General features: G+C 31.9%; 1 protein-coding gene across 1 annotated transcript in view; it reads left to right on the top strand.

Annotated features, from left to right (window-relative positions):
- The window catches only part of LOC129218584 (pancreatic lipase-related protein 2-like), a 67,953-nt gene that overhangs the window by 31,103 nt on the left and 11,224 nt on the right, over positions 1-25,626 (top strand). The window contains exons 5-7 of the mRNA XM_054852898.1: positions 4,037-4,153; positions 11,798-11,914; positions 22,990-23,250. Coding sequence (XP_054708873.1) covers positions 4,037-4,153; positions 11,798-11,914; positions 22,990-23,250 — 495 coding nt within the window. The remainder of the gene's footprint in view (positions 1-4,036; positions 4,154-11,797; positions 11,915-22,989; positions 23,251-25,626) is intronic.

Genomic DNA, 25,626 nt, shown 5'->3' on the forward strand with positions numbered 1-25,626 from the left:
CATGTAACTGCATATGTATCTGCATTGGTATTTAATCTGGGATCCAATAATAATAACAATAACTAATCATTCATTTGACAGTCCATTTGGCAAATGCAACTGTTCCACTCGCCTTAAAAGATTGAAAATATTTTTGGAATAAATTTTAGCATTCAATGCTGCAATTAAATAGTTCTGATATGTGTATGGTGAAGTTTGCTTATAAATAAAACAATAAATAATTATTTGAAGATAAATCAATGTAATAGTGCCTTGAGAAATCAACCAATTTATTTGTGTGTCAGTATAATTCCAACATTTCGAACAAGTATTCATTCATAAATATTATCTCAGATGATTGAAGTAATTCTAGACGCATAATATGAAAAATTTAATCCAAAAAAGTTTTCCCAAAGTTCATAAAAAGCAGAACATAAAGGAAGTTTCATGTGAATGTACAATTTCAAAGACCGCATGCGTTACGACTAAAAAACAATCTTTTAAATGTTTCATATGTATTATTAATGCGAACACATTACTGTGCAATGTAATTTGATGGTTATTTTGTTGTACCACACATAAGTAATTTTACTGAAGTTATTCCTTAAATCCCGCAAAGAACCCTAAGAGGTCAGCGCCAAATGACGGAAGTGGCAGAAAATGTAAGTTCTTGTTGCACGCACTTCTTCCCCTCGTAGGACAGTCGTTAAAGAAGCGCGAGGGGAGCAGTATCGCAAATAGCCATGGTTAGAAAAAAAAATCTGTCGTTATTTTCCAAAGAAGATAACGTCATTTGAATCCTTTTAAGCAAAAAAAAAAGAAAAGAAAATTAAAAAATTCGTATTGTGGCACTCTACATCTAAACGAGCGATATAAATTTTACAATTACTCAAGCATTATATCATGCAGTGGTATAATGCATTACTCTTGCATTATACCAGGAGTGCGATGGTAACTATACTTTTTTTATAATTTTGCACAAACTTCAAAAATAAAATTAGTGTTGGTGTTGCGTGAAGAATGACTTTGTTTTTTGCACAATTTGCATTTATATGAATATCAATAAAAAAGTAAAAAAGAAAAATTGCTTCAGCTCTGTTTTAAAGTCAATTCACACCTCTCCGCTCCCCCCCCCCTTTTTTTTCTCATCATTTTTTCCCCTCGCAAAGTTATATTTTCAAACAGAACAGTTAGTTGCTGGTTTGTATGCGAGGTTTGTAAACAATGTTAAACTGTCAATAAAGAAGGAGGGTAGTTACAAACAATAGTTACTGTTGAGTGTAGGAAAAGAGTAATTTTGGAACACAGTCAACACACACACAAACGCACAAGTTGCCATTTTTTTCACAAATGTCCTTTCTTCCCAGCCAAGAAAGTAGAATTCTAAAAGTTCAGTTAATCAAATCACGTATAGTGCAGCTCTGGTTAGTTGAGCTTTGACCTTGACTATGTTTACCTGTTTTAGGGGAGTTTAGTAAAAAATAGACACGGTATTGGCTCGGATTTTAGTTAGAATATTTTTAAAAAACTACTAAGAAAGTTTCTCAACTCAACTAATGAATTGGTGGCTTTGCATTCTTAATAATTACTTTCATTTTTGAAAGTGATTCTAACAATGATTTCTAGCCTTGACTTCTAAACAATTTTTACTAATCAGTTGCATCTTTAAGAATTATTTAGTTTTTGATTACTTGAATTGAAGTACCTAGAAGAAAAGGTGTCTAATTCAAAAATTTGGAGGTAACCAGGTTCCGCCAAATCACAGAGGACAGATTGATAAAAAAAATACTTTGAAGATTTTTTTTTTTTTTCAGAACAAAAATATTTCAAGAGCCATGTCACTTTTAACTTTCCCAAAAATTCCAAGAAATAATTTGTCTGGCATGAAAAATGTTTTAATATATTTTACAAATGGTATAATAGAAACTGTCCTCTATTTTGGAACAATAGATGTTACTAGTAGTAGCCTTGGTAAAGCACTGAGATTTAGAAAATCTTTTCAATAAAAGCTTACCTGGTATTGGAACTATGCATGCATTTTACTCAAAACTTTAAAAAATCGACTTATATATATTTACTTGATCGACTTACATTACTACTTACATATGTCATTGCTTCATTTGATAAGATACTAAGTATTTTTTCATGGTTTGAATGGTTTTAAAGGTTGAAAAATAAACTTTTTTGTTTTATTTCATTAATAAAGATAAAAATAAAAACATCAAACACCAATACACTTAATGTTCGAAAGACTGCATAAAAATGAGTGTTTGGTTTTTATTTTAATCTTAAAATTCAAATTTAAAAATGTTTAAAATGCATTTAAATGAGACTTAACGTTTTCTTTTAATCTTGAAATCCAAATTAAAAATGTTTAAAGTGCATTTCTTCCCGTTTTCTTACATCAGTTTATTAAAATGGATCAGCCCTCTAGATTTATAAGATATAAATCAATGGCTTCATAGTTTCATTACACTGAACCTCGTAGTATAAACTTCAATTTCAATAATTAAGAAAAAAATTCGGTTGTGTAAGAGATTTTAATCAAATATTTTGACTAAAATATTTTAAGCAAGAACAATCAGTTTTAAACCTTATTAAATCTAGGAAATTAAAACATGCCTTTAGAAAAAGCGAAGGTATTTCATTATCAAACTTTTTATGCAGTTCTTCATTTAATATTATCATCGAGATCAAAGAGATTTCGATTTTAAAAAATGGCAAATATTATTTTAATATAATTAAATCAGAACGAGGTCGGCTTCATAGAAGCATCTAATTTCCAGGGAAAAGTTAATTTTCTTCGCGTAATCTTCTTCTTGTCAAACGTGGTAAAACTGCGTAGGTGAAATATTTCTTATTAAAATACAAAAAAAGAAGGTTCTGAAGAGTTATTGGCTGCATTTGGCGTAATCTGATCCTATTTTTAATGAAAAACTTTGCTTTAAACATGATTTATTTTGCTTGAAATACAAGTTTTTCATACACCATAAAAATTGTGTTTTCGAAGTTCAATATTTTCAGTACAATTCATTTTTTTTTTTTTCATTACAAAATAAGAAAGATAGTTTTTGAATCATTTTGGCCAATTGAACGTTCCATAATCCAAGATTGCTTGTCAGAAAAATTATTTACAACTCGATTATCAACATTGCCACATGTAAAACGTTGCCATGTTTGAAGAATTGAGCTATTAGGCTTGTAGCAATTAGGCATTAATATAATCAGAATTTCAGTGACTGAAATTATTAGACACTTTTATTTTACATGCATGCCATGGGCGATAAATTCGCTTCCAAAAAATCATAAAACATTTTTTGGGCAAAAATACAAGATTCGGTGTTTATCCGCTTGTTAAGCATTAGATGGGGTTCAAACGAGACAATTTTTAGATTTAAAAAAAATGGGTTTTTTGAGTAATCTCACTTCAAACATTTCTAATTTTTGAAAATTTTCAAAATTTTAAATTTTACTTCCAAGGCTGTATGCATTTAAGAATTATAATAAAATATGTTATGAAACTATTATATAAAGGCTTTAGACTACCATCTCCGTTTAGTAAAAAAAAAAAAAACTTTTTTTTTCATGGAGAAAAAAAAATCATGAAATCGGTAAAAATGCAGTTTTTTCGCCACAAAAACATTTTTTTTTTTTTACTTTATCAAAAAACCTAAATAAATTTCCAAAAACGATGTCTAGTAGATATATGGGTCCTTATTTATTTTTAGAAAAAAGAATTATTCAAATAGGTTAAATATTTTGAAATAGTGTCCATTTCAAATGGAGTGTTTTACTGGTTTTTTCCAAAATGGCGGATTTTGTGCAGAATTTTAGTAGGCTGTAACTGAAGAAAAAAAATTTTCTTGCAAAATCCTTTTGGGATATTTCATATGTCCTTTAGTTGTAACTACTGTAATTTTTTCAAAAAAATCGGTGATCGTCATGTGACAGGCGCTCCCTGATCTGAAATGGAATGAATGGCTCAAAGTTTTTATGCTCGTATAGCTCTCTACTTGTAATTAGTTTTCTTTTATTAAATATAAATCATTCCTCATAGGTTGTGATCCAGCTGAGCCTTACTTCCAGAATATGCCACCTAGTGTAAGGTTGGATCCTACTGATGCCGATTTTGTGGACGTCATTCATTCAGATGCTACGGACATCATGTTTATCGGTACGTACTGTATAAAGATGACAATGTATTTGTGGAATTATTTTTACCAACTATTCTACCGGTTGGAAAGGAGAGCATCCGATTTATATGTGGAAACGGGCACATTTTTTTTTTTTTTTTACAGGGATGCCAATTTGCTGAACTCAAAGCAGTTACTTGTCGAAATGAATGAAACACGTACATCAAAATTACCTCGATATTTTCCCTTTTCACCGGCTCGACTCTTTTCTATAAAATCTGGCTAATTGGCTTTCTGGCTAAAAGGCTATATGATGGAACAGATGTCCGGAAATGATGCTTGTAAATTGGTTTCATCAAAGACATGATGACTGGTGAGGCAAAATAGCAAAAGGCAGAAACAAAAAAGTACAAAACATTTCTCAAAAAAAAAAAAAAAAAGAAGAAGAGCGCTCAAGAAACGTAAAAGAGTGTACAAAATTGAAAACGATCGCATGACAATAACTTGGTACACCAAAAGGATAACAAAATGCGCTTAGAGAATAACATGGCTCATCGAAAGGGAAACAGTACACAGCACCATGCTAAAGCAGGCTATCTAACAGTCCACATCTAACTATTGTGCGTTCATGAGGAGAAGAGATTTCGGAACGCCTTCCCGAAAGCAAAGCTAAGTTTAGCGCGGGGGTGATCGCTACCGCTTTCAATTGAGACAACCCTAAATTTGGCGGGCATTTAAATTTGTAAAAATGTCTTTGTGTTCTTTCCTTTCGTTTCTAGCTTCGCGTAATTGTCGTCTACGGGGAATCTATACTTTTTAAACTGAAAATTTCAGAACAAAAATATTGTATTTACAAAAAAGTAAGGTATTTTGTTTTCCGAATGAAACATTTCTATTAAGGATAGGCTTTCTGAATTTTGAACGATATCCTTTTAAACACTAACGTCCTATATTCGAAATTGCAAGTGCGCTGATGAAAAAAAGGGGGGGGGGGGACAGGAAAACTTCATTGCCACACAGACTGTGGCATTGAAATGCTTAAGGGTTGCGTTCGTTTTGAAGACTTAATATCTCTCTCCATCTCCCTCTCCCTTTTCTTGAGGGGGGGGGGGGGGAAGTGACTCAGTAGCTCTTACGGGTTGGGTCTTTTTGATGCATCTGTATGAATTGTACAAAATTTCAGATCATATAGAGCGGATATACAGTCAGTAGATCTACAGTAGCAGTTATTTTGGAAAAATGATGAAAGCATTATTCAAACAAAAGTTGCCCCCACTCTCCACCCCCCCCCCCCAAAAAAAAAAAAACTTGGTTGAACCAAAGGCGGGGACTGACCAGTTGTTCCAGAAAGGATTTACATGTGAGAAATAAAAGTAAATGCGAATAAGAAAATCAATCTGAAATATATTAATGCAATTGACTATTAAAATCAAGGCTATTTCTCTAAGTATTGCATGAATATTAATGTTTAGAAATATGTAATAATTTGCGATGCGTTTTAAAAAGTGTCTTTGGTTTGAATACTGTTTTAAAATTATAGGTTCATCGGTTGGGTCCGGCTTAAGAGATGACGACTACCCCCAGGGCGAGTATTTTCAAGGCGGGGGGGGGGGGGGGAGGTAACCAACTTCGTTTCTGGGGGGGGAGGCAGAAACGAAGTTAGTTATAACACTTCAGTACACAGTAGCCTAACGTAAACACGGATTGTCCATAAAGGACGTTACACTTCACCTTAGCCTCTCCCCTCGTCACATCTCACGCAATGTTCGATGAACATATTGCTATAACGAACGCTTTTATTTGGACCAAAATATGTGAAGTCATATTTCTTATAATCCCCTCCTTCCCCCTTGAGACTAACTGTCCGAAGTTCATGAACCCCGAACCCTCTCTCCCTACCCCTTTCAAGCGTGACATCATTTGTGAACGACTCCTTAGGTTTGCTCTAAGTCACCAAAATCGCAGTAACAATTGTTTTAAGGGAAAAGACCAGCTCCCCCCTCCTTCCTGGATAGCTCTAGTCACAATTTGTTTATGATCATGTATGTTTTTAATAAAGAATCATATCGCACTCCGGCAAGGAAAGTGACACAATTCAAAATCTGGGAAAACCGTACCGGCTATTGATTTAAAATATAAATTTAGTGCTTTTTCTCGACATAAAAACCGTAAAGTTAGCTCACCTAAATGGTGCGGGGGGGGGGGGCGTAGAAACGATTTCATCAATGACACATCATTAAAATTTCATAATTTGGAAGAATATTTTTCGAGCTTAAAGTATGCATTATGTATCTATACTTCAAAAACTAATTAATAAACATCACATAATAAGTTGACTGCGCATATTGTAATGTTTGAGACTAAATCACTTAAAATTACTATTGCGTCAAACCTGAATTTTCTCCATTGCTGTTTTTTTTTCTTGTGGTTGAATCAGTTTCCTTGCCAGTGTGGGATATGTTGAACAATTGAATAGGTTGACTATAGCAACGTTTCTTGATAAAAATAACGCATTTTACATTCAGAGCCAAGGACGGATCCAGAAACTATTCAAGGAGGGGCCGATTGATTTCACACCCTTACCCTTTTATAAATTCGCAAACCTCCGCCCCCCCCCCCTTTCCAAACACCGTGAAAGATCGTCTCATTTCAGTTATTTTGGGAAGGGGAGGGAATTCCTTTTCTACAAAATTGCGGAGGAGTGTACCAAACCCCATCCCTTTCCTTAACGCCATCAAAGGTGTCCCATTAAAGTTCCTCTTTTTTTGGGGGGAGGGGGACTTCAATTTTCCAAACTTTCCTGAGAAGAGCCCTTGAACCCTATAACCCTATTTAATATCATCTAAAATCTTCTAAAATTGAGTTTTTGGAACTTTGAAATACTTCCTATACAAAGTTCAGATCTCTATCAGTAATGTGTTAAGAATAAGATATGTGCTACACTTTCATTTTCCAGACAGCAAGAGCTTCGTGAAACTATTGAAGATAGGCTAAAACAATTTTCAACTTCAGTATCAAAGACATACCGTGGAAGAGTTCTGCATCTCGACTCAAGGAAGGGGCGGTCGCCCCATCGCCCCTCCCTTGTGTCCGTCCTTGTTCGGATCTGTATTAGAATACGGGCAACAAACTTTTGCCTATTTTATGATCCCCACACGTAACGCTGTTCCGTAAAAGTACTGGAAGAACTGAATTACTTTTAGAGTTATCGAAAAATCTTGAATAAAAAAAGCATGTATATTTTTTCGTATTTACAAAAATAAATAGGTTAAAACAGTAACATAAAACGTTGTTTCAGGCACTTATTCAATTATTCTGTAGATAACCATATTGGCATGTGAAAAGCTTTAATTTTTGTTTTGTTCCTTTTTTTATTTCTGAAGACTAAAAGCCATATTGGAAAAAAAAATAGTACTAAAGTATTGAAATGTGTCACACAGAGTGCAACTTACCTACCGAGGCTTCCAACATTGTTCGTAGGCTTTAAATGTGTATGGTTAAAAATGAAGTGCCTAGGAATCGAAATAGTAGTTCAATACTTTTTCATACTGTCTCTACATGATTACATGAATTCAACATTTTTTTTTACAAAATATTGACTGTTTGAAATGGGCCAAAAATGAGGTGACAGAGAAATATTTTCAGAAAAATTCGAAATTAAAGTTATCGTCTGTCGTTTTCTTTCTTTCTTTCTTTCTTTCTTTCTTTTTTTTTTTGTTATTTTTTCAATGCGGTGATGGTTAAAAAATCTTTTGGCATTAATTTTTGCTTGTTCACTTTACAAATCTACGTATTATTTTAAAAATGACTCGTATTCGCAAAGTAACAACAAACACAATTCGAAAACGCATTAATTCTTCATTATATTCGAAGGAAAACAGTTCGAAATATTGCAAAAGTAGTTCATTTATCCCTAAGCACTGTGTAATTATTTAATAAACGCTTTAAAGAAGAAAATCGGATCGAAAATAAGGTGAGAAATGGTTGACCAGCAAAGTTAACAATATGCGATTAGAGATTTATAATTAGAATACCTATGAAAAACCCACGTTTGAGAGCTGTGAAAGTTTCAGCAGAATAGAAGGAAAAATTCTCCTTCCAATTTCACCTGCAACTGTTCACCGTGTTTTCAGAAAATGTTTACTTAACGTGAAAGACAGAAAGTTTAGGATTTCCTTCGAAAAATCAATGATAAATTAACCCAAAACGTATAGAAATACACTGCAAATCTTAAAATACTTTTAAGTCGAACAATTGTCTTAGTAGCACACCTTTTTTTCGGGAAAGAAGGTGGGAGGTAAATTCTTAGAAAATTATAGAACACTCCTCTTCTTACAGCGCGATAACGATGGCCAATTGCAACCTTTCTCAGTGTTGGTCTGAAGCCTCATCCCCAAAAGACGCATATAGAATCTTCCGATACCACGTGTTGGGGGCGTGGCCAAGTCTCAACTAGTGAAAAACGGACAATAATCAAGTGTGAATCACGTAAAGTAATGAACTCTCGCAAACTTCATAACAGTTGTCGACTAATTGATGAATTGTCATTATTAAAAACTCGATGAGTAAATAAATTTTAATAAAACCTTAAATTGAAGTAAGTATGTTCGAAACTAAGATGTCTCTATTTTGATTTTAATTTCTCTTCCAAATAAAGATGTGGGAAAATATTTCTATCTCGTCCGATAACCAAAATATTTTTTTCTTATTAGTCATTGATATTTCATTGCACAATAAAGAAACTTATCACTAATCAGGATTATGTACAAATTCTGAAACATGAATTGTTGCAACAATATTGAGTTTAAACTAGTCTACATTTCGAGTTTGTGATTTCTAAGAAAAATAAAATGAGATAAAAAGTTTATATCAAAAATTATTCTTGAATAAATCATAAAGGAAGATAAAATACTTTAAACTCTACTGCTAAGTTCATACATTTTTTACCCATCTTCAAGCACTTGAAATTTCTCTGTAATTCCCGAATTCCTTCAGATTCTAAAACTTAAGAAGATTTTCTGAATGTTCTGCTTGGCATGTTATTTTAAGTACTTTCTAAAACATATTTTTTTTCTGTACCAAAAAAATCTAAATATGGCCTCAGATCAATGCAAGAAAAAGATATTTATCGAAAAACGTTTCCTGTTTATGAAGACATTTCTAAATGGATTTTCAAAATCTGAAATTCGAAATTCTCTTCCTTATTCCGTCGATGTCAAAAACATCGATGAGATTTGGACGATCGTGAGAGGTCAAAATTTATTCCTTGCACATGAGTTCGAAATTATTGATTTATTCCACCGTGTAGTGAAGCAGAACTCTAAATATCCATTTTATCTCCGCATTATATGTATATATATATATATATATATATATATATATATATATATATATATATATATATATATATATATATATATATATATATATATATATATATATATATATATATATATATATATATATATATATAGAGAGAGAGAGAGAGAGAGAGAGAGAGAGAGAGAGAAGGCCTAAATTGTGGACGCTTTTGGATTTTTTTTTTTCACTTTGTACTCCTAACACTAATGTTACGGTTTACAAAATGCTGACATGCAAACCCGTACAAATAATTTTCAAAAGAATTTAATTCTGAACTAAATACAAAATAATAAAATTCAAATGTTTGCAGGAGAAAAAATAATAACTTTAATTTAAAATACAAACAGAGTAAGGAAATGGATTGCAATATCTGACTTTCTTGCCTAGCCACTGCTCTTGTTCTCGGAACCAATCAAATGTTAGTAACTGACTGCGGAAGCCGCGGCCATCAGGTTTACAGTTAGAAAAAGTCGTTGCTATATTTTTTTCATTAGACCGAACACTTGTTTCTATGTAATCAAACTTCAATTACTGCCACTTAATTTTTTTTGTGTTGCAAATATTTGAATTTTGTTTTGCGTAATCAGTTAAGAATTAAATCCTCTTTGAAATGGTATAATGAACTCACATTTTGTGAAATGTAACTATTTCTATAAGCATACAAGTTTTAAAAATTTTCCTAAGTGCTCATTTTCTAGCCACAATTAAGTATATATATATATATATATATATATATATATATATATATATATATATATATATATATATATATATATATATATATATATATATATATATACCGTAAAATGGTATAACTATGGGCCACTTTTCAATGTTTTCAATGAAAATTCCGTGTACATCTTTGATTTAGAAATTTAGGGACTTTAGCAATGGTAGCTATACATCTCGTCTTCGGAATGAAATGTTTAAAAAAAATCTAAGTTTACCTAGAAAACACAGCAAAAACTTGATCTGGCCTATTGTTGTCTGAGACTACATGTTGTCCTTTGCTTGAAACAGTATAAAGCTTTTTTTAGTTCATCATTTACCTTTTTTTTTTTTTTTCAATTTTTTAAGGTTTAATCATCACATGTCGTTTTGAGTGATTTATAAAGTTCAACATGGTAAACGTAGGAAACGTTCTGTATTATCTGCCTAGGTTTTGACATAGAAAAATTTGAAAACTAGAAAAATCTCACCAACTAAAAACTAAGTACCTATAAATAGTTTTCAGAAAATATGTAGGTCTGAAAATTTTTAAACGAGACCAAAACAAAAATTGAAAACTAAAATGCGAAATCATATTTCATGTTCTAAATCTCAAGAAAATAAATAATTTTTAAAAATTATCTCTGTTTGTATTTGGTCCGGATTTCAGTCAGCGCCTTCCACAAAAACTCCTAGTATGGGTTCCTGAGTACGGGCGATAGGACGATTCGCAAGCCTTCTTCTGTCCTTTCTTGCCATTATTTACAATAAGCAACACAAAATATTACGAAAGCATCCCTACAGAAAATAAAATGAAGCTCCAAGCCAATAAAAACCGTGAAAAATAGGTGGCCCATTGTTTTACCCCAACATTGCCATTTTTGATTAATGTTGAGGTCTTGTGAAAACTACGAAACATTTTAAGTTAACAAGCGGCTTAATTCATAACTGTCAAATTAGAAAAGCAAATCTGAACTTACCAGCTCTTGGAAAACAGTATAAGTGGTCTGCCCAAAGGAGACTTTTGGCTCTTCCACGAGTGAATCGAATCACGCACTAAGAACGACTAAGTTATTTAAGGCATACGAAAACTGACTATCTCTGATGAAGCGTCTTTAACTATTTAAATGGTTACACTACGTGGTGATTCTTTTTGGAGTTCATAAGTTTGAAAAAGAGGCTACTAGATAGCAAAACTATCACCATGGCAACAGTGGCCCATTGTTGCCCCCCTTGGCACAAAGTTGTACCTTTTTACGGTATAGATATATATTTATATATAATGACATTATGGCATGGGTTAGCAGATAGACGTTTATAGAAATTAGTCATAGCCTTTTAATTTAAAAAATATTTTTGAATATCTATCCAAAGAATAAAAATAATCTTTAAAATCAACACAAATTATAGTAACTCATAAAAGTTCATGTAGATCGAATGAATACCTGCATCATAAATTAAAATTACTTTTATTAGGCCAAATTAAGAAAAACGAACGTATTTAAACAATTACTATTACCCAATCAATTCTATCACACATTTGCTTTTAAGTAAAAATCTCATCACATGAATGTGTTGCAGAATTTGAAGGATTTGAACAACGATTTTTTTTCTAGGTTTTGGAATGAGTCATAAGGTTGGACACATAGATTTTTTCCCTAACAATGGCAGAAACCAACCTGGATGCAAGACGGATAAGTTCAAGTCTTTTATTACGGAAGGATTGAATGAAGGTATAGTTTGCATGAAATAATCATTTATACATATGTGTTAAATTAGGAAGTAACTTTATATTTTTTTGAGGCTGTAGAGTTACACGTTTTACGTTTATCTTCGGAAAAGCTATTTTAAGTTTTAAGAGCAAGAATCTGAGAAAATGTCACGCTTGTGATTCATGCCATCTCAGATTTTCTCCAAAAAATTACCAGTTATTACGTATCTTATTAAAAACCTAAATCCATAGATTTTTTTTCCTGAAATTGAGTTGTTCAGTTTTTATGGGCCCCGAAAGGCCAACGCGCGCCAGACAAAACTGAGCGGATTTATAAGACATGGAACTTGCTATGAGCGAAATTTGTTGCCGAGAGTACAATTTGCCTCCAAATTTTTTTTTTTTTTTTTTTTTATGTATGAAGGATAGAAGGTTCAAACTTTACAAAATGAATTCTATATTTGTGGCAAGTTATTGCCGCAAGGTCAATGAAGGTCACAATAAAGTGGCATTTTTGACGTTTTTTAGCATTTTTGAGGTCGAAAAACAGATTGCACCTTTCAGTTGCCACGGCAAAAGTACTGTGGCTTAAAAGGCAAGTATGTGTACTTTGAAAAAATGCATAAATTAACTGAGGTAAGTTTAACGTGCTTTAGTAACATGAGGCCAAAACAGCGAAAATGTCACATTTTACTGATATTCAAACTGTCATAAATCCTTGCGCGAACAACATATTGAAATATTTTTTTTTGTCCTTATCATGCCCTATTATTGATCTTACCAAAAGAGTTAACTCCACTAATGTGAAATGCTTTAAATTTTTAAAAAAAAAAATAACTTTGCCTATTTTTGTCGTCATGGGTTTTTCTTTCTTCTTACTATTTCCCAGAATTTCTGGTATTCTAATAATATAGTTTGCAATATAAATTGATGTTTTGTGTTCTGTGACACATATATGATATTTCTGACATTCATTTAAATTAACATAAGACATTAATAACATTTAAATTTTGCATATTTCAGTGCAAAGTAATTTAGTCAACATTTTGAATGTTATTATATTGAAAGTTATTTTTTTTTTTTTTTGAAATCAAACATATAGTTCCATCTAAGACTCCTGAATGTGTTTTTAGCACGGTACTTTAAGCGGATAAGTTTCAGGCAATTTCTTTAAAAAAAAGTTTTAAAAAAAAATTTTTTTTTGAAATTTTTGTGCTCAAAGCTGTTATTTCTTCTTTGAAGCTACTTATTTGAACTATAACATTTTTAAAATTCTAATAAGAAATAAATGTAAGATAAATTAGTTTTTGTGTGGGTTTTTTTTCAAATAATTCGCCAATTTAGCTCAGAAAAAAAACCAACAGAAATCATAGCCAGAAATATGTATGTCTTGCCCGAAAATTCGTAAGTTTACAGTTTTTACCTGCAGACAATGTACTTGCACATTTAAAACAGCCAATGAGTTATCAATTTATATAGCAAGAGGCGAGCACAAAATTCTTGAACTTCTCTAAAGAATGGATAAAGCTAAAAATAAATTTGCAAAAATAATGGAGAGTATTACAAATAAAAAAAAGCTATCCAATTATCAGCTCTTCTAAAAGTGCGACTGCATCGAGTAGCTATGCAATGTTTTCAAGTCAGGTTTCACAATATGGATGGGCGCTAAAGCCCCCCCCCCCAAAAAAAAAGTCACTTGGCTAAACCAAAGTCAAAAGCAAGTTCTTCTTAAGTGTTCAACAAAGGGAAAAAAGGAAATAAATGTACAGCTAATAATGTTATAAAAATTATGAGATGTTTAACTGTTCAGGGTAAGAAAAAGTTTAGCCCAGAAGAATATTTAACACAAGAACAGGTTATGTCCTATTTTAGCAGAATTAAAAGGACGGCTAAATATTTTGATGCTGAAATGGATGACGATGATGAACTTTTCATGTCACAATTGAAGAAAATGAAATTGCTAAAAAAGAAAATACCAGGAGCGAAATCGACCTTTTTTCAGATGCAGAAAAATATTTATTTCTCTATTCATTTTATGACTTTGCGCCTAAACATAAAAGTTGTAATTGTGAAATGTCATGTGCAAATTCAAATGAATGTCAAATGTGTCACAGAACATTAAAATATCAATTTATACTGCAAACTATATTATAAAAATACAACAGTTTAAGCAAATAGTATGAAGAAGCAAAAAACCATGACGACAGAAATAAGCGAAGTTATTTTTTCTATCTTCTTCTATTTTCTTTTTTTTTCTAATTTTAAAACATTGGAAAATCAACTTCAATAGTATGATTGTTCTGATATTTCGGATTTAATTATAATGTAGTGGTAAGAATACAAAAGTCGAGAAACAAGAAAAAAGAATTTCGTTTTGCTGCGAATTATGTTACTGAAGTCAATATAGATGTATATTTTAGAAGTTGAATCAATAATGTTTTAAAATAAACTTTGTCAAAAACAAAAGCTGATTTATGTCACATTCATTTCTTATTCGAATGTTAAAAATGTATAAATGCGTAGCTTTAAGAAGAAGAAACAGCCTTGAGTACAAAGTTTTTTTTTTAAAAAAAGCGTTTTTTTTTAGAGAAATTGTCTGGTTACTGATCCGTTTAAAGTGCCTTGTTAAAAACACATTCAGGAGTCTTAGATGGAACTATATGTTTGATTAAAAAAAAAAAAGAATTTTCAATATAATAACATTCAAAATGTTGACTAAATTACTTTGCACTGAAATATGCAAAATTTAAATGTTATTAATGTCTTATGTTAATTTAAATGAATGTCAGAAATATCATATATGTGTCACAGAACACAAAACATCAATTTATATTGCAAACTATATTATTAGAATACCAGAAATTCTGGGAAATAGTAAGAAGAAAGAAAAACCCATGACGACAAAAATAGGCAAAGTTATTCTTTTTTTAAAAAATTTAAAGCATTAATTTATGCATTTTTTCAAAGTACACATACTTGCCTTTTAAGCGACAGTACTTTTGCCGTGGCAACTGAAAAGTGCAATCTGTTTTTCGACCTCAAAAATGCTAAAAAACGTCAAAAATGCCACTTTATTGTGACCTTCATTGACCTTGCGGCAAAAACTTGCTACAAATTTAACATTAATTTTGTAAAGTTTGCACCTTCTATCCTTCATACATGAAAAAAATTTGGAGGCAAATTGTTCTCGGCAACAAATGTGGCTCATAGCAAGTTCCATGTCTTATAAATCAGCTCAATTTTTGCTGCCACGCGTTGACTTTTAAGGGCCCATAAAAACTGAACAACTCGACTTTAGAAGAAAAAATTCTGGATTTAGGTTTTTAATAAGATAAGTAAGAATTGGTAATTTTTTGAAGAAAATCTGAGATGGCATGAATCACTTCATAATGCTAGGCGTGACAGTTTCTCAGATTCCTGCTCTTAATGCTTTTAACTATACTTTGTCGCTCAAATGTTTTGATTAGGTTCCTTGTAACGCATAAAATTCAGATAGTACGTCGATTCTTCTTTAATATCGCAATGAGATATCTGATATTGCATTGAATTTCGCAATGACAGAAAGAAAAAAATTTGTTTAATATCTGGTATGCTTAATTTCTAACTTTGCTCAAGACACATAACTTCAGAAAAATATAACGAGCAAAGTTTTCTACAAAATTCGAGCCGCTAATAATCCAGTATAATTTCACACTAAAAGTACTTTCATTTTAAAAATTTGAAAATTAATTTCATTTTCAAGTAACCTGCATTTCATTATCACAATGTTAATTCATTGCCTTTCTTGAACGCTTCAATTTTATACACATACCATAAATACTTTGAATATTTACTAATGCTGAAAAGGAAAGAATTTAGTGCTACATATATTTCATTCAATGTTTTGTGAATGTTTGATGTATGATCTTGCGTAATTTTTCATTTTAGCTCCCATAAACACATATGAAGTACCTAGCAGCGAAAGGGTGTAACAGCCCAAATTAAAAATTTGGAGATAACAAGTACAAATTGTAGAAGAAACTATCATATATTTTAAGGGAGGAGATAGCATTAGTAGCCTTTATAGCTACTGCCGTAATAGCATGATATAGTAAAACGTATCAATGAAAACCTACCTAAGGTTTGAACTTTTCACGCGTTTTTCTCAAAACTTAAAAAAGTTTATTTACATCCTTTGCTTCATTTTATTTACATCCTTCTCCCTGCCTCATATTGAAAGAGATTAAGAAGTTACGAAAATCTCATTGCTTGCAAATTCTTTACCCCAATAGCTATCCTTGTCGGATTAGTATTTCCGTATTTAATTAAAAAGTGAAACATGAAGTCGAATTTCCCGACTTCAAATTAAATGGCACTTTCAAGGAAAAAAAACTAAACTCATGCAACGAAAACTGTTTTTCATTACTTGTTACGTGGTTCTTAAAATAACAGTTACGTTTCAGTTTTCAGACCAATCTTTATACAGTCGAATGCTATTTCGGCATTGGTAGTATTAACAATGGAGTTTTCAATTAAATACTGGAACTGAAAGAACCCATGAAGAATATTGTCGAAGAATTGATGCTCTAACTCTTCTAGGAAAAGTTAGATAAGTAGCCTTAACACCGGATATTAAACCCAGTAAAGCATGCTTAAAGTTGCGTCTAGCAAAGCAGAGAAGCAATCCTTTTTTTACATTGATGAAGCGATTAAATATAATAACGCAAGCCATCACAGAAATTTCAATTTTCCTGGTGACGAAAACTGCGTTTACATATTTTTGGTAAAAATTTAATGAAAGAATGCATAGTCAAAACTTACACAATATTCAAAGAATGTATTTAAAAAAATGTCGGCATTTTATTTTATTTTAATAGTTAGCATGAACACAGTTAAATTTCCTCGAACTTCAATAGCATGCTTTTCTATTAAACTGCTTGCCTTATCAAGGGCGTGAACTTTTTTTTTTTTCTAAAAGCATTTTTCATACGTTGCTTAGTTGGGATTACTTCAGCTATACTAGATGTCTAAAATAGTTGATGCTTTATGGTGTAATAGGAAACAGTGGTTTGAACTCTATTCGTGGTAGATATAGGGGTTGCATTGTTTCACAGTTCCTAACTTTTTTGTTGCTTTGCGGCAATAAGGTTGCACGTTTTTATGCCTTGTATATTAATAGCTTTGTTATTATTCCTTTCGTATTAACGTTAAGTGCATGTTTATTCAACACAAATTGATATCAAGCAAAATTATTGCATGTGATTAAGAAGACTAATTATTTACGGGTGGCTTCCCTCGGGACGGATTATCCACGGCCTTTCACACTTCGAAAAAAAAAAAAAACTTTTTTCGGCAATTGTTAACTTAATGTAGATAAATGCACGCATTTTAACTTTACAAGTGCAAAATTTATTTTAGATATTCCTATTACTTTCTTCTCCTCCCTCCCAATAACGTCAAACCTTTTAAGATCACCGAACTCTGAGTAGTTGAAACCTGATTTTTAACTCTACACTATTTCCTGCTTTAGGTATTCACTACTTACTGATTTTTAGACCTACTCTACTTACGTACGTAAATGAGTGACCGGATCAGTTTAAAAAAAAAATCATCTCCATTCCGCTTTGAGTTTTTGTTTGTAACCTAGCTTGATCTGTTTCAGATAATCTGCTTTCACAGTTTGATCGCGCATGTGTGTAATCTGCATGAAAGGCTCTTCCCTATCACATTACACATTGGGCGGAGTAGTGCTACTGTTGTCTGTAGCATTTATTTAAGCTGCATGTATCACCTTAGATGTTTCTAAATGAGTAACGCCTTCTTGACCATCATGAACCTTAACAGTTCGCTTCGTAACACCCGTTTTTCAAATACTGGCTTTTTAAGGTCCACAATGGGGAATGGTCGACTCATTCCTCGACGCTATGAAAAGGAAAAAAATGCACATCAATTAAATAAAAACAAATAATGGAAGTCTTGATTTCTTATATAAAAACAGTAGTTGTTCAAAATGATGTGAAACAAATATTTTAAAAAATGATCATTGCCAAAAATTAGTTTTTTTTCTCACACGCATTTCTTGCATAGTAAGGCATTATGTACATAGCAGAAACTAAAATTTAGCAAATACTGCTAAGTGATGTATGAAAGTTCTAGAACGATGTACTCTGATAGATAGAATCAGCTTATAGAAGCGTAATGATATAGTACGCACCAGTATCTTTCCATTTATTTATTGCACTTTTATATTAATCTTCATATCAGTTTTTTAAAAAAAACTCAGGTTTGTGCTTTAGTTTTCTATGAGAGATAGTTTACTGATAAAGGATTCATAATTGCATAGCAATGCCAAAGCGTAAAAGCAATCTTTATCAGGGCTGCGTTGTCGGAGTTAGAATGATTTAAGTGTAAAGTAGTCGAGTCAGACCATCGAGAACAGACGAAATGGAGGGAGGGAAGACTTTTATTCGCGAAACAAAGACACCAAATCATGTGATAGATTTTAAAGCGAAGCAATGGAAGAAATCAGTTTTCTTTCGCTAGTTTCACGCAAAACGTGTCAACCATTCGTCGTTGCTAAGTCACGTGACTTGAGATCTTTGCCCAAGCTTTTGCTTAGCCAATGATTGGACTTGCTTCCTCCAGTTATAATTCCTGCTCTAAGAGTCAGATCCTTTTCCTCAAAATCCGCAACTCTGCCAATGTTTGCGGAGTTGAAGCCGGAGTCGAAGCCGATCTTGAGGTAAAGGAGAAGGAGTCGGAGTCAGAGTCGGTGATTTAGAACCAGTAAAACCTTCAAGTACCGAAATCATTATAAGACGCTGTCCGACCCTATATTACTGAGTAATTCTTATTCGTAATTTCGTGTCTTACACGTCTTAGAAATTAATGTGCCCTAAATGCCTTAGGAAATAACCCATGATAGCTTAATGATTTGAATTATGACATACAGTGATACAATACGACCTTTTCAGTGATACAATACGACTGGCATATGTTTGGTTAACTGTTTACATGTGGAACTTGATCAATGATAGCATCACCCCTGTTTGAAGTGACTGCTACTTATTAGCTTGTTCGCAAGAATGTTTTATTCACAATTCTGCTTCTATGCAACCCCTGCGTTACAGTTCACCAGAATATGACGTCAGAAACATAACACCCCGTTATCAATGAAACAGGCATAAACTAATTATTATAATATTCTACCCTAAATAGCGTACCCAAAATTGTTTTTTCTCCAGAAAACAATTAACTCAATACAATGTTAGAAAATGTCTTGTGTTATTTTTTTTAATGCAGTGTTCATTGGTTCAAGCATATTCATGCAAAATACTATTTCGAACGCTTAAAAAAAAGTTAATTCAACAAGAAATACAATCCATTTTTCTTTTCTTTCATGTTGTGAATGATTATGAAACGGTTATTATCAGATTTAAAAGTTAATTTTAAATTAATGTGGGATAGTGAATACTTAGCTCATTAAAATGCATTTAAGCAGACACACGATTTCAAAATTTGAGACTCAAATATTAGGTTACAATGCACTATGAAACTGTCCTGAATTGAATTTGAGATGGAAATGTTAAGACTAGTTGCAGATGTGTACACACAGTTTGAAATCAAGCCTTAAATGTTATTAGCCTGCTCATATTCAGCATACATTTATGCATACTATGCGAAAGGGCATATGGAGGGAAATAAATTTTGAAGATTCTGTAAAATTCGCAATAAAAAATATTCATTCTGCAAGGAAATTCATTTTTCTTCAATTTTTCTGAAAAATAAATAACCAACTATTGATACAATATGAAATACTGATTTTTTAAAAAGACTAAAATTGTTTATATTTACTGTGAATAGTATCAGGAAATGCAAAAGTAAAGCAAAACAGAAAAGTAAATAGATATTAAATTTTAGAATGTAAAAGTGAAAGGAAGCTATTGAGATTAAAAGAAAATATTTGTTGGCCAGGTTCAATGCCCTATGTGCCTATCCTTTTTTTTTTCTATTTGTGATCCATTCGCTTTCTACGAAATTCTGAGGGCATTAACCGATTAGAACTTTGTGGGCTTGAAAGAGCATCAAATGTACCTCAATTATTTATTTCAATTTCTTGTTTGGAAAACTTTCAATGGGATTTGAACAGTTCACAAACTTGAACGCACTAATCTCTTGAAGAAAAATTTTGCATTAATAGTTTTGATGAAATGCATGGAGTTGGCTAGACAAAATTCACAATAAATGATTTTTAATGTAAACTATGTTGATAAAAGATTTTATGAAATGATTGAATTATGGTTTTTGTACAGCCTAAAAGTGAACATTAATTTATATCAATGTAATTTAAAGCTTTTATCTGAAACAGTGCTTGCACTAAAACCAAAGCTTTTGAGCAATCTATAAGAAGTAAATACAAAAAATTAGGTAACTCCTTTGCAAAAAATTCCTAAGTCAATTCGAAAATTATAGTGGGTACGGAAAAAGAAAGCGTAAATACTTCTAGATCTAAATTCTTAATTTGAATAGTATTTCCGTTGTTCCTGGTATTTATTTTAATAGTATTTTATTATTATTGTATCTAAAAAATTGTTAGAATAAACGCAAAAGATGATAAACAGTTTTATTCCACAAACGAAATTTTATTGATAAAAAAATATGTATTGAAGTCAAAAAAAAAAAAAAAAAAAACCTGTATAAACCGAGGTAACCAAATTGGTCAACTTTATAACAGTTTCATTGAGTTTTATAATTAATCCACTTACATTTGAACTTTGTTTTTATCATTACCGAAAAGAAGGATGAAAATACGAGCTTGACGGCACATAAAACGTAATTGTGGTGTGTGTTCAGGGTGCTACATAAAATACTAACCTTAAGTTTTATTGCACATAAAATTTGCTGTCACGTTATAACTACGTACCCAATACTACTTTCATCAAACGCGTTTCAACGGCAGAAAAGGGGAAAATTGGAAGATATTTCTTTTCATTTCTAAAAGCATTCATTAGAAAGTTGAAACGCAAATGGCATTTTATTTTTCGAGAGCTTGACGAGGCAGGATTATGCAAATAAAAAAAGATATTTCTTCTTTTCCTGGGGGAAAGCAATGTATATTTAGGAATTACTTTTTTTTAGTGAAAAGCTTTGTTTTTAACATTCTTCATCAATTCAGTTTGTAGTAAAATTTTCTGAAATTGAATAACGTTTTATGCTCAAAATATATTAAAACCTGTTGAATTTTTAGTTTCATTTTCGTATTTTGAGTCTTTAGATTGCACAGGACGTCCGAAAAGTCCCTGATACATTTTAAAAATATAAATATTTAATAATTACTTGAGAAAGAGAGTTAGCTTTATATATTCACAAAATTGCCAGATTTTACGCACTTTAACCCGTTGCACAGAATTAGAGTGCGAATATCTGTATAACCGTAAAGTGTCTACCATGCAGGTAATGTGCTATTTCTGTAAAATTAATCTGTCGGTAACCGCCCAGTTGGAGTTAAAGCGTCTCATTAAATTACGGTATCTTACTTTAATTAAGATAAATACTTTTTCAATAGAGCGTTTTACGGCATTATATTAAAGCACCATTATTTGAATCTGCTTTACCACAACACTGATTATGCAGCTGCCATTCAAACATGATTAATAATTAGCAGGAGTGAGTAATTATAATTATTTCCCTATGCAAGTTTATCGAAGATACTCATTTTAAAGATTATAACCATTTTAATCCTTTTATAAAAGCGATAAAGAATATATAGTATTTCTCGTGTGTCCGCAATCTTTATCTGAGAAATACATGTATGCAGTATAACAATTTTTACCAGTAAAAGGACAGAGCACTTACATTTTGTCATTACGTTAAATGCTAAGTAAATAATCAAAAAAAAAAAAAAATATCAGTTGAAAGCGCCATATAAGGCCAACTTCAGGTTCAATACCTAATATCTCGCTCATTTATGATTCAATTGGCTGCAAATTCTGCACCTTCATCATATGACTCATAAAAAATGAGAAAAAAAGTATTCCATGTGAAAATTTAAGTTGCAGTTATGTTTGTCAGCAATTAAATAAAAATCTAACATGCAGGTAAGTATGCAATCTTAGTTTCATATGCTAATTTATTCATAACGACTAAGAAAGAGACACGTTTAGCTGTACGTTCCGATATTATTTATTTTTTAGTGCTCTGTTACACAAATTATAATGCATTCAAATCCAACATGGCGATAAAGGGCAACGGCGCTCACGTAAGCTGGTGAGTATATGACACCAGTTGATGGATTAAAACCAGCTCACATTGAGGACTCTCAGCTGTCTGAAGATGATGGTAATGAACCAGATAATTTGCTTCCAATGGAATAGGAAATGTGGACAAAAATCTGCTGTTTTTGTGGTGAATTCAGAAGAGACAACGAAACATGATTTTGTTGTACTCAGTATGTGGTTACAATATTTTAAAGTAGTTGCGTAAAGCCTCATGTACTGGTAAAACACATATGCACTGGGGTGCAATCAGCCCAGATACTGTTCATTTTCCTAAGCCGAGACTTAGCGCCAATTTGGGCATGCGGCAGGTCTGCTGAGATTTTATCAAAATAGGGAAGGAAACCCGGAAGTAAAAGGTTCAAAATAACGTGTTCAAAGACAACAAGTGCGAGCGGTAAGTGTCCATCCTCAACCTATCGCCCCTCTTTGAAATGAAATCTCTCCTGAGTGGTAGTCTTTGCTTTTGAGAACGGACAGTAACTACATATGTAACTTTCGGGTATTAAATGTTATACTCAAATTTTGAGCTCAATTACTCTACCATGTCTGGCATGACCGCTTATTCAGTGGTGTTGTTAAATAAACGATTAAAAAAATTCTCAAATTTTCATGCAAGTTAGTTGATTTCAAACTGTTCATAAGGCTTTGTAGTTATACAGCTTTAAAAATATACATATATTGCTGCGTTAATTTCAGCAGCTATTCATGTTTTCCTTAAAATGAGTGGCATTCCCCTACTTTCTTCTAAAGCTTTATGATTAGTCCTGCTTATATCTTAAGAAAAATTAGAAAATTTCAAAGATCTACTTATTCCAATGCGTTTTCTAACTATTTCTTTCAGGGGCAAGACGCTTTGCAGCTTGTAACCATCAGCGCTCCCTAGATTTTATGCAACACACTATCAACTACAAGAAGATAGTCCCTGTAGGTTATGAATGCACAGATTGGAAGGATTTCCTTGATGGCAAATGTGCTGAATGTGGATCAGACACGAAAAGATGTGCTATAATGGGAATTAGAGCCGACGAGTATAAACAATTTAGAAATAATTCTATTCAACATGCTCTTTACCTCAAAACTTCAGGAAAATCTCCCTTCTGGTGTAAGTAAATTATCATTAGCAATATTATGAAAAAAGTGAGAGAATGTGTTATATAGTCTATAAAAAACAACTTTTCATGATGAAAATGACAGTATGAAAGAAAAAACGTATTTTTATATCGTTATAGATCTAAGGATTGCTTACTAAGTAACTAAGGACTGCTTACGTTTGAGAATAACAATTTTGTAGCAACTCTTTCTGCAGTTGATTCAGGAATCACATATCGTTACTTTAATTTTAAAATCCGCAAAACTAATTTTTGTGATTAGGAGGTATTTTTGCATGACTAGCTGCAGAGTCAACTGGTGTAAATAAAAACAGAGTTTTAATGTTTCAACTTTAGATTGGATAATTTTTTTTTTTTTTTTTTTTTTTTTTGGATGAATTGAGATTTTTTTTTTCCCGGTATACACATTTTTTGAGAGTAACTGGGTATGAAAAATATTGTCTTTTTCGACAAGTTATTAGCGAGTGATATCCTATTTACATTTACCCCCGCGTATTTTCATTTATTCCAGAGACTGGGGGGATGGTGTGGGAAACAACGCTTTCTTTCTCCATGAGATGAAATAGGTAGATAATCACAATATGCAAAATCAGTTTTGAAATTCTGCGGCTCATAGTGCACTTAATAAATTCGCCAAATACAACCTGAAATCATTTTAAAAGAACAAACTCACAGAAAATTAAACTACGCTTAATATGTACATGTACACCACAAAGCTGAAATTTACGTCAAAACTTCATCTTACAAAAATTATTTTTAAATTAAAGAAAAACGCCTTCAAAAAACTCAGGATCTAAAAGGCAACAAATAGATAGTAAAATTTACGTAGGATTTTCTTCCCCCATACCACAAATCAAATTTATTTTCCAATTGAGGCAGTGAGAAGCAAAGGGATGTAAGTGGCAAAATTAAAGATTTGGAGATATCCAGCGAAAATGGAAGAAGAGCCTTCCCTCTGTCTTGGAGCAAGAGATAGTATCTGGTAGTTGCTGCTGTGCAGCATGATTTAGAAAAAAATCAATGAAAGCCTATCTAGGACTTCATCTTTAAACGTGTTTTACTCAAAACTTGAAAATATTCACTTGCATCCCTTTACACTGCCTCAATTCCAGTATAAAAGTCAACTAAACTAAACACCCAATTAAAAAATAAACACTAGTGTTAATTACTATACGATAAACTATTTAAAAAATTAACTAATTATGTTCGAAACTCCAATAAACTATAGAGGACGCTGCAGCCATACTCTCTACTGGCGGATGAAAAAGGTAAAACAAACACACGCCATAACTTATAACTTGCTTTGACTCTTAGTGAATGACAGTAATTTTTCATCGTGTTTGTGGGAAGCTTACTTTTCTATTCTTCTGAAATTACATTACACCATAAACTGTCTGAAGCCTGTAATTTACCCCAAAGAAAACACGTGGAATGGAATGTTTTACCTTTTTCTTTAGTATTATTAATCACCGCAAGGTATCGTATTCAAGCTCTGGAGTTGTGAATACAATTTTTTTAGTCTTTAACCACCTTTTAAAGTTGGCGTATGAGGTAGAAGTTTGAAAAGATTATAAGTGGTCGTATTAACGTCTCTACTTGTCACTAGATGGCGTTACACTCGTTTGTGTTTAGTTAAATGATTCCTTAATTAAGGATTCGGTAAATAGTCAGTTATTTATAGGAGGCATATATAGTAAGTAGTCAGTAGTTTATAGGAGGCACCGACTTCAAATGGTAATTATAAATTAAGAAATTGTATATAATTAGCTAGGTATCAAAATCGTATAATAATTAAAATCAGTGTTTATTATTCAATTGAATGCTTGGTTTAGTTGATTTTTGTACTGGAATTGTAAAATAAATTCGATTTTTGGTTTAGGTAGGAAAACGTATGTAAATGTTACCAATTATTTTTTACTTTTTAATTCCTGGGTGTTTTTGGAAGCCAGTGTTTCTTTATTTAAAAATAATTTATTACTTGTACTGACTGATAAAAAAGCAATACGTTGATCTAAAATTTTTACATATACTTTTCTGTTTAAAAGTTTTGACGATATCCTTTAAAAAGATGCCAGTAGTGAATATATGCACCTATTGAAATTTCAAAATCCTGAAAGATAAATAACATTCGAGCTAACGTCTTGATTATGATCAAGTCCTGACACATCTTTGTCGCTTGTAATCGCTTGTGAGAGAAAGAAGAAAGAAAAAGCAAGAATAATTATGTGCTAGTTTAACACTTCTCTTCAATCGCCTAAATCATTATAATGACGCAATTTTTTTCGTTTCAGAGACATATAAATTTTACAGAAGCGATAAGCTGTTGTAAACGTTGAGAATAAGAAACTTGATATTAAAGCAACGTGTCA

This window comes from Uloborus diversus, chromosome 3 (genome assembly GCF_026930045.1).
Source record: "Uloborus diversus isolate 005 chromosome 3, Udiv.v.3.1, whole genome shotgun sequence".
In the NCBI taxonomy this organism is placed as follows: Eukaryota; Metazoa; Arthropoda; class Arachnida; order Araneae; family Uloboridae; genus Uloborus; species Uloborus diversus.